Source organism: Anopheles merus, chromosome 2L (genome assembly GCF_017562075.2).
Source record: "Anopheles merus strain MAF chromosome 2L, AmerM5.1, whole genome shotgun sequence".
In the NCBI taxonomy this organism is placed as follows: domain Eukaryota; kingdom Metazoa; phylum Arthropoda; class Insecta; order Diptera; family Culicidae; genus Anopheles; species Anopheles merus.
In genome coordinates this window covers 1,109,509-1,118,823 of record NC_054083.1, presented here as the reverse complement: position 1 = coordinate 1,118,823, position 9,315 = coordinate 1,109,509, and the positions used below count along the sequence as shown (strand labels likewise).

Here is a 9,315-nt window from a genome sequence, read left to right as displayed (position 1 = left end):
AGTAGCATTTCCCGATATCGCTGGTTCTGATCGCACTAATGAAGGATTTAGGTCGCGTTCGTATGGTAAACACCACAAATTTGATTCTCCTCTATTATCTCTATTAGACGAATTTGATCTTGTAAAACAAGTAATAGTTGCAGACTTATTGCATTTAATCGATTTAGGAGTTACAAAACGTTTGTTAATGGGCTGGATATGTGGAAAATTTGGTGTGATATACAAGTTATCTCCTGAACAAATCAACAAAATGTCAGTAATGTTGATGCATATCAAATTACCTGTAGAGATACACAGAAAGTTCCGTTCATTACGTGATCTCAAGTATTGGAAAGGAACTGAATTAAGCTCTTTCTTATTTTACGCATCCGTTGGTGTACTCAGAGGAACATTGAGTGAACAACAATACAATCATTTTATGTTGTATTTTTGCAGCATTACAATTTTTTCATCTGAAGTATACAAAGAGCATTGGTCATTAGCAAATACTCTCCTACAGCTGTTCGTCAAACAGTACGGAATTATTTAAGGCTCAGAATATATTTCGAGTAATGTTCATAACTTTTTGCATATTTACCAAGAAGTTATTGATTTTGGTATACTTCGGTTTATATCTTCTTATGACTTTGAGAACGAACTTCAGCATATGAAACATTCATTACGAAGTGGATCGAAAAGTTTAGAACAAACAATAAACCGTATAGCAGAATGGACAGCCTATAAACCGGATAAATATATTAAACAACTACAATATCCCACGATTCATAGGAGAGGAAATATTACTACACTTCATGTGCGCAAACGATTTTGTTTAAAGAATGATGATAGCAATTCTTGGTTTTTAACAAAATCGGGTAGCGTATGTCAATTTGTAAATGCAGCTACCCAAATAGTCAGAATTACTTAAGCAGCTCATTTTGGCACGCTAAAGATCGCTGCTCTAATTCGCCTTTTGCAGTAGATAAACAGCACCAAAGTTCTAGGTGGGTCTTTCAAACAGCGCTTAAGCAGCTTCCTTATGCTACGGTGCCGGGGATTTTTTTTTCTTTGTGTTTTATTTTCAAGCAAGCGTCATCGATGAAATAAACAACAGGATTTGTTTTGTTTGTGTTCATGTGTATATTTTTAAATCCTTAATATTCATGAATTATACAAAATGTCACACAATTTAATGTACAATCACAATCACTTCACTCAATATTCCTCCTTCAATTAACTAATCTAACTTGTGCAGCAGCAATGAGATTATTGCCGGCGTCCGTCTTTGACACTTTGGCAAGAGCCATCTCGTACCGATGTCATGCATTAAAAAGCTATAAAGTTCCACCAAGTTCGGTACACTTTCTTAACAAGCCTTCAAGTTCCACCATGAACCCTACACATAGTGCTAATCAGCCGCAAAAGTTCCACAGAGTATCATGTGCCTGTTAAAAAGCTCCATAGTTCTGCAAAGTACCGTCTATCTCTTAATCAGCCACAAAGTACGACATCGGACCGATTTTTCGTTAAACAGCTCTAAATCAGCTATAAAGTACGAGCTGGCTATTTGGGTATACAACAGTCTTCCGTAGACTTAACAGCAAGAAAGCTAACTAGGACTATTGATGATTTCAACTATCCTTTCAATTCTAAATTTTTGAACATACATCGCGGAAATGTTAACGATTTAGGAACAGAAAATATTATTTTAGGTTTTCAGGATATAAAATGTAAATTAGTAGTAGTACCATTGTCTAAGGAAAATGAAAATAATTTTGTTACCTTGATACATCTTCTTCTTCTTGTTTGGCTCAACAACCGATGCCGGTCAAGGCCTGCCAACCCACATGTGGGGTTGGCTTTCAGTGACTTATTGATTTCCCCCCATAGCAGGATAGTCATTCCTACGTATGGCGGCACGGTCTATTTGGGGCTTGAACCCATGACGGGCATGTTGTTAAGTCGTACGAGTTGACGACTGTACCATGAGACCGGCTTCCTTGATACATACATTGGTTTAATAAAACAAAACAACAACGTTTTTTGAAATGGTGTGTTTTAATTCAATAAAATGATTTTTTTCAGTACATACATTCATAGTTCATTTATAAGTGTTACGCGTGCGATTATTCAAAACGTCTCAAACTATATTTCGCGTGGTGTGCGATCACCTTAATCTAGAAACCGGGAACGCTACGTGTAAAAGCGGAATAAAAATGCGTCACAAAGACTAACATGCGGCACTCACGCGTACGTACACTTATGTACTAATTATCCTCGGAAAGGATACACTAACACCTTAAAAATGTATGGGCTTCCGGGGGTATAAAAGGGACCGAACTCTCAATAAATAATCATTCGGATTTTGCAACTCTAAGAAACCTCTTTTTTAATTTTGCATATTCGGATCAAGAAAGAAATCTCTCATCCCTCTTCACCCCCTTCTGCGGCATAGGCTCCTCAAATTACTTGAGAGAGCAACTAGCGGGAAGGTTGATTATTGGTGTCGAACGGTTGAGAAGATCGCTGTTACCCGAGCGGGTTTGATTTACAAGGCCGCATCCTTCGCGTGGCCCACAGATCCGTTCGCCGTCGTAACATTTGGTGGCTCCAGAGAGGAATCATCCTCACTTTTGTTTGGTAGAGAGATTTGCCCGTGGTATGAAAGCTTCCGCAAATTCTCTAGCCCTCCACATTCTCACCGAAGAGAAATTGCTTCGCTCCTAGACGAACCTATCCTCGCTCCAGAGGAAGCACTCACACTAGGAGGAAGACAGCATCGCTTCCGATAGGATTGCTTCCGCTCTCCACCTACGCACTCACGCATACGGCTCCACTAACACGTGTGCAGCTCCAGCGAGCTGCGTATGCGATACGTGAGAGAGCACTACGATAGAGCTCCAAGGGAGAGCCCTTTGCGCACCGTTGAACCAGTGCGACATCGCACACCCACACCACTGATAAAAATCTGTGCACTATACACGCACACGAACTCATCGGCACATTAGCCACGTCATGACTACGAAAAGAAACCTTACCCCGTTCGTCGATAACGACAATGGTAGCTGCCGCTTATGCAGCCGGGATGATGATCCTAATATGGTCCAATGCGACGAATGCGATCGCTGGTTCCATATGGCATGCGCCAAACTGAGCCGGCTGCCTAAAGCGGACGAACCATTCTTGTGTATTAAATGCACAAAAGATTATGCAAAGATTAAGGCTCCAGCGCCGACCGGCTCTGGCCAAGACACGGCCATCGCAGCCCTAATCGAAGCGCTGAAAGGTAGTAGCATTGACACTAATACCTATTTAAAACGAACGACGCTAAACCAGCTTCCTCCGTTCGATGGCAAGGCAGGAGAATGGCCCAAATTTATGCGCGCGTTCGATGAAAGCACGGAAGAAGCAAAATTTTCCAACGTCGAAAATATGAACCGGCTCCAGCATGCCCTCAAAGGCGAAGCCGAGAAACATGTTCGCCGATTATTTTTAGAACCGGCAAACGTTCCCGAAATAATCTCCAAATTGGAAGAACAATTCGGTAGAGCGGACCTTGTGTACGACGAACACCTAAAAGACGTGCTAAAGGTCAAGATTGATAATCAACACAAGATTCCCGAACTATCCGACGCGATTCAGGATATGATCACAAATCTAAAGGCAATAAATAAATCCGCATACTTGCAAGACCATCGGCTGGTGAACGAATTGGCTTGCAAATTACCCACTGATCGACACATAAAATGGATCGAGTACAAGGCAGCCAATATAAAGCCGGGCGACCTTCCTTCGCTAGAAGACTTCGGAAAATGGTTGCTTCCTCAAGCAAAGGTCTTGAAGGAATTGCCAAAGCGGGCGGAACGCGCAAAACAACCATTAAATGTACACCAGCCTCCAGCAAGAACGACCGAAGGGCCACGTAGAAACTATCGCTTCACTAACGCACGCAACGCACACGGCTCAGCCACCAACACAAATACAGCACGATCATCTACACACACTGCAGCACGACAATGGAACCAAACTTTTTCTTGCCCGTGTTGTCACGGAAGCCACGCACTATATCGATGTGATATATTTAAACGGAGACCGGCACAAGAACGCGTAGAAATCGCACATAGAGGAGAACAATGTTTCGCCTGTCTATCCGGTAATGATCACCGCGCACGAAACTGTAGAGCAGCAAGAGAATGCGGCATACAAGGGTGCAAGGAAATGCACCATCAATTGCTACACTTACCCGTCACATCCAATACAAATTATCACCAGGCACAGCAGAACATGTTCTATCAAATTGTGCCAATTGTTTTGCGAAACGGAGACAAAACGCAGGCTACATTTGCATTCCTAGACGCAGGATCGTCGGTTACATTGATCGAGGAGAAGATTGCGAATGAGCTTCAGTTAGAAGGACCGACCGATCCCCTCACGATGACATGGACACAGAATTTGTCCATCCGAGAGAACGAGAGCAAGAGAGTAAGCTGCTTCGTAAGAGGAGAGAAGGAGAAGAGAGAACATCTCCTAGAGAAGATGAGAACCGTGAAAACGCTCCAGCTCCCGAGCCAATCCATCGACTGCGGTGATCTCGCAGAGAGATATCCTCATCTGAGAGGAATTGAAGTAGGCGAATATAAGAGAGCAAAGCCAACCGTTCTAATTGGCTTAAACCATAGTCATCAACTAATACCACTAGGACGAAAAATGGGCCGAAGCGATGAGCCAATGGCGATTAAAACGAAGTTAGGATGGGTTATCTTCGGGATGGATACCAAACTCCACGAAGCCTCCGAACATTTGCTGATGATCCACTACGAGGAAAATGCCATGAATAAAATGATGCGAAGCTACTTTAGCACAGAAGACTTTGGAGTGAAACCAGTAGCAACAGTAAAGTCAAGCGAGATGGAACGTGCCGAGAAAATCATTGCCAACACCCTGGTGAAATCACAAGGACGTTACGAGATAGGTCTACTATGGAAGACCGACGAAGTGAAGTTTCCAGACAGCTACCAAGCTGCATTACGACGTCTAGTGAGCCAGGAAAAGCATCTAAAAAAGAATGCGGAAATGCAGACTTGGCTGTGTGATACCTTCAAGGAGTACGAGAAGAAGGGATATATAAGGAAGCTTTCGCGAGAAGAAGCAGCGCTGCACGGGCCGCGTACCTTTTATTTGCCGCATTTCGTTGTTGTGAATAAAAACAAGCCAGTGCTTAAACCGAGGCTAGTGTTCGACGCGGCCGCAAGAGTTAAGGATGTTTCCTTAAACTCCCAGCTCCTCACCGGACCTGACGAAATGCCGTCATTATTTGGCATACTGCTGAGATTCCGTGAAGGGAATATCTGCGTTACTGGGGACATCAAGGAGATGTTCCACCAAGTGAAAATAAGGAAGGAGGACCAGGACGCACAGCGCATACTGTGGCGTGAAGGAAACGAAGCACGGCAGCCGGATACGTACGTCATGCAGGTCATGACGTTTGGTGCAACGTGCTCACCATCATGCGCTCAAGCGGTGAAAAATCGAAACGCCGAAGAGCATCAACTTACTCACCCGCTGGCCCTTAGACCCATCATCCGCCAGCATTATGTGGACGACTACTTAGACAGCTTCTTCTCACTGGAAGAGGCCATCGAAACGGTGAAGCAGGTGAGAAACGTTCACGCGATGGGTGGATTCCTCATAAGGAATTTTGTGGCGAATAATTCAAAGTTGAGACAAACAATACCGGAAGAACATCAGCTCCACCAAAGGTTGGTGGACATCAAGGAAAAAAACCAGTGCGTCGAAAAGATATTAGGTGTGCAGTGGAATACGCAGCTGGACACGTTTGGTTACAAAGTAAATATAGCTAGAGCTCACACCGATGTTGGCAGAGAACTCCCCACCAAACGAGAAGTGTTAAGTTTCGTCATGTGTATTTATGATCCCCTTGGTCTCATCAGCCACCTTACAATTCAAGGGAGGATTATAATGCAGGCTGTCCACCTAGCCGTCAAGGACTGGGACGCAAAGATTCCCGACAATCTCGCAACAAAGTGGCATGAATGGACGACAACCATCAGTGAAGCAAAGGATCTAGCCATTCCTAGGCCAATCACCGCGGCAGGAAATGCGCCGATCGATATCCACACCTTTGTGGACGCATCTCTTGATGCATTTGCAGCATGCGTGTACGCAAGAAGCTGCTTCAAAGGGTGCTACGTCGTAAGGCTTGTCGCTGCCAAGGCTCGAGTGGCTCCGATCCATTCATTAACGATTCCAAAGCTCGAGTTGCAAGCCGCCATTTTGGGAGCGAGGCTCACCGAAACCGTTGCAAAAGAGCTCAGACTGCCAATCCACCGCACCACGTTCTGGACAGATTCACGAACAGTACTGTCGTGGATCAATAGCGAACATCGGAAGTATAAGCAATTTGTGGCGCATCGAGTGAGCGAGATTCTGGACACGAGCAGCGCCAGCCAATGGAGATGGGTTCCTTCAAAGGAAAATCCAGCCGATGCCGCCACAAAGGTGACCAATGCAAGCATGTGGTTTAATGGTCCAGAATTCTTGTTATCAAGAGAGTGTGATTGGCCCGAGCACCAGCCTGTCTCAGACACAGAGGAGGAGAAGCGTGTTGCTGCGAACCCAGTGCTTCACCATCACGAGGCAGTGGTTCCCGAGCTGAACTATTCAACATGGGACCGCCTGCTTCGCCATCACACATTCATAAAGAAGTTCGTGGACTTTTTGAAAGACCGCAAGGCGTTCAACAAGATGATTGGACGTGAAGACGTAGAACATGCCAAATACGCCTTGTTACGCAAGGCGCAATGGGAGGGGTTCCCGGATGAAATGGAGGCTTTAACAAAGGGGGAGGAATTATCCAGCAAGAGCCATATTAAAACGTTGTCACCTTATTTAGACCAACACAATCTCCTGAGGTCGCGAAGCCGTCTAGAGAACGCGACGGCGCTACCGAAAAGCGCGCGCTCATCAATACTTCTGCCGCAGAAACCGCGCATCGTCAAGCTTCTTGTGCGGAACTATCACGAGAAGTATCATCACCAGGCCGACAATGTCGTGATCGGTACTCTGCGGCAAACCTACTGGGTCGTGCAGCTGCGGAACGTTTTGAAAGCCGTTAAAGGCTGCTGCCAGAGATGTATTCTCAACACCGCTACCCCGCAAACTCCTATGATGGCGCCCCTGCCATCTTTCAGTACACACCCTCACAATCCGCCATTCCTACACTCGGGAGTGGATTATTTTGGGCCCCTCGACGTCACCGTGAAGAGGTCCATCGAGAAACGATGGGGGGCTATATTCACATGCATGAGTACGCGGGCTGTACACATTGAACTGGCTGAGAAGTTAGATGTTGATAGTTTCTTAGTCTGCCTGAAGAATTTCACTAATCGGCGAGGCAAGATCACCCACCTATATAGTGATAACGGGACCAACTTCATAGGCGCGGAAAGACTGATGAAGAAGTTGGTGGAAGAAATCGGAGAGAGAATGGGAAGAGAAGCCGCTCTAAAATACCAAATTGAGTGGAAATTCAATCCACCGTCCGCTCCCCATTTCGGAGGATCGTGGGAGCGGCTTATTCAGATTGTAAAGAAAGCGCTACATCACATGGCGACTGAATGGAAAACGCGACACCCCAACCCGGAAACGTTGCGAGCGGCGTTAATAGAGATAGAGGCTATGATCAATTCGCGGCCATTGACGCACATACCGTTGTCCAACGAGGAAGACGAGATTCTGACGCCGTTCCACTTCCTTATTGGACGAGGCGTTGAGAGCCTACCGCCGGATAGCCTGGACAAATCGTACGTATCCAGACAGCAGTTCAAAGTGGCCCAGCATAACGCCAAGGTTTTCTGGGATCGCTGGAAGAAGGAGTATCTGCCAACACTCATCAAACGGAACAAGTGGACCAACAAGGTGGAACCAGTGAAGGTGGGCGATGTGGTGGTGCTCACAAACGACAACGCACCCGCGGGACAATGGCTGAAGGGCAAGGTGCTGGAAGTGCACCCGGCTGCGGATGGGCAAGTTCGCGTCGTGACCGTGAAGACGGCCTCCGGAATCCTGAAGCGACCGGCCGCCAAGGTAGCAGTAGTGGACGCGAAGCCCAAGGAGCATCACTCGTCGTGAAGCAACCGCCATCCAAGACGACCAAGAGAGTGCTGGAAGATGACGTGACTATAAGGGAGGCCCCGTCAACCAAACGGATCATCACAGCTGGCGACTGGACAGCCAGATTGCTTGCGGGCAATTCCGATCGCGAATGAAGAATCGTCACCCGTCTTTTTCTTTTGGGTAATTAACCGGGATAAATTACGAGGGGGAGGATGTTACGCGTGCGATTATTCAAAACGTCTCAAACTATATTTCGCGTGGTGTGCGATCACCTTAATCTAGAAACCGGGAACGCTACGTGTAAAAGCGGAATAAAAATGCGTCACAAAGACTAACATGCGGCACTCACGCGTACGTACACTTATGTACTAATTATCCTCGGAAAGGATACACTAACACCTTAAAAATGTATGGGCTTCCGGGGGTATAAAAGGGACCGAACTCTCAATAAATAATCATTCGGATTTTGCAACTCTAAGAAACCTCTTTTTTAATTTTGCATATTCGGATCAAGAAAGAAATCTCTCATCCCTCTTCACCCCCTTCTGCGGCATAGGCTCCTCAAATTACTTGAGAGAGCAACTAGCGGGAAGGTTGATTATTGGTGTCGAACGGTTGAGAAGATCGCTGTTACCCGAGCGGGTTTGATTTACAAGGCCGCATCCTTCGCGTGGCCCACAGATCCGTTCGCCGTCGTAACAATAAGTATTAACATTATTAAAACTATTCCTAACTGATTAATACTTCATATGTCTATGATGCGAAGTTTTCACTAATCCTACTAATGCTAACCGTTGCTTACTATGTCTAAACTTATTTTGTAAAACTTCTTTATAAAGATCATTTACTCGTCTAGTAGTTTCAGTTATCCTTACGATTCTAAAATCATAAATATTCACCGAGCAAGTACTAATGATTTAGAAGAATTTTTTTTACATTAGGAATCAGCGATATAAAATGTAAATTAGTTGCGGCACCTCTTGCTCAAGAAGATGCACTCGATTTCGTTCCTTTAATTGACACATTAGTTATATGAAATATGTAATAAATATTTGTTGAACGTACATTTTATTTCGTTTTTTATATCATAAAAGATAATAACATTTCTTTGAACTCTTTAACACTTCTATGATAGGAACATGATACGCAACTGGGTATAAGCTTTAATTTTATAAAAAGCCATTGATTCTGTTATATGCT

At 45.0% G+C, this 9,315-nt stretch overlaps 1 protein-coding gene across 1 annotated transcript; it reads left to right on the top strand.

The window, feature by feature from the left end:
- Positions 1-4,686: 4,686 nt before the first annotated feature.
- On the top strand, positions 4,687-8,130 carry LOC121594829. The gene has a single exon (XM_041918532.1). The coding sequence runs from the start codon at positions 4,687-4,689 to the stop codon at positions 8,128-8,130; it is 3,444 nt and encodes a 1,147-aa protein (XP_041774466.1).
- The last annotated feature ends 1,185 nt before the right edge of the window (positions 8,131-9,315 follow it).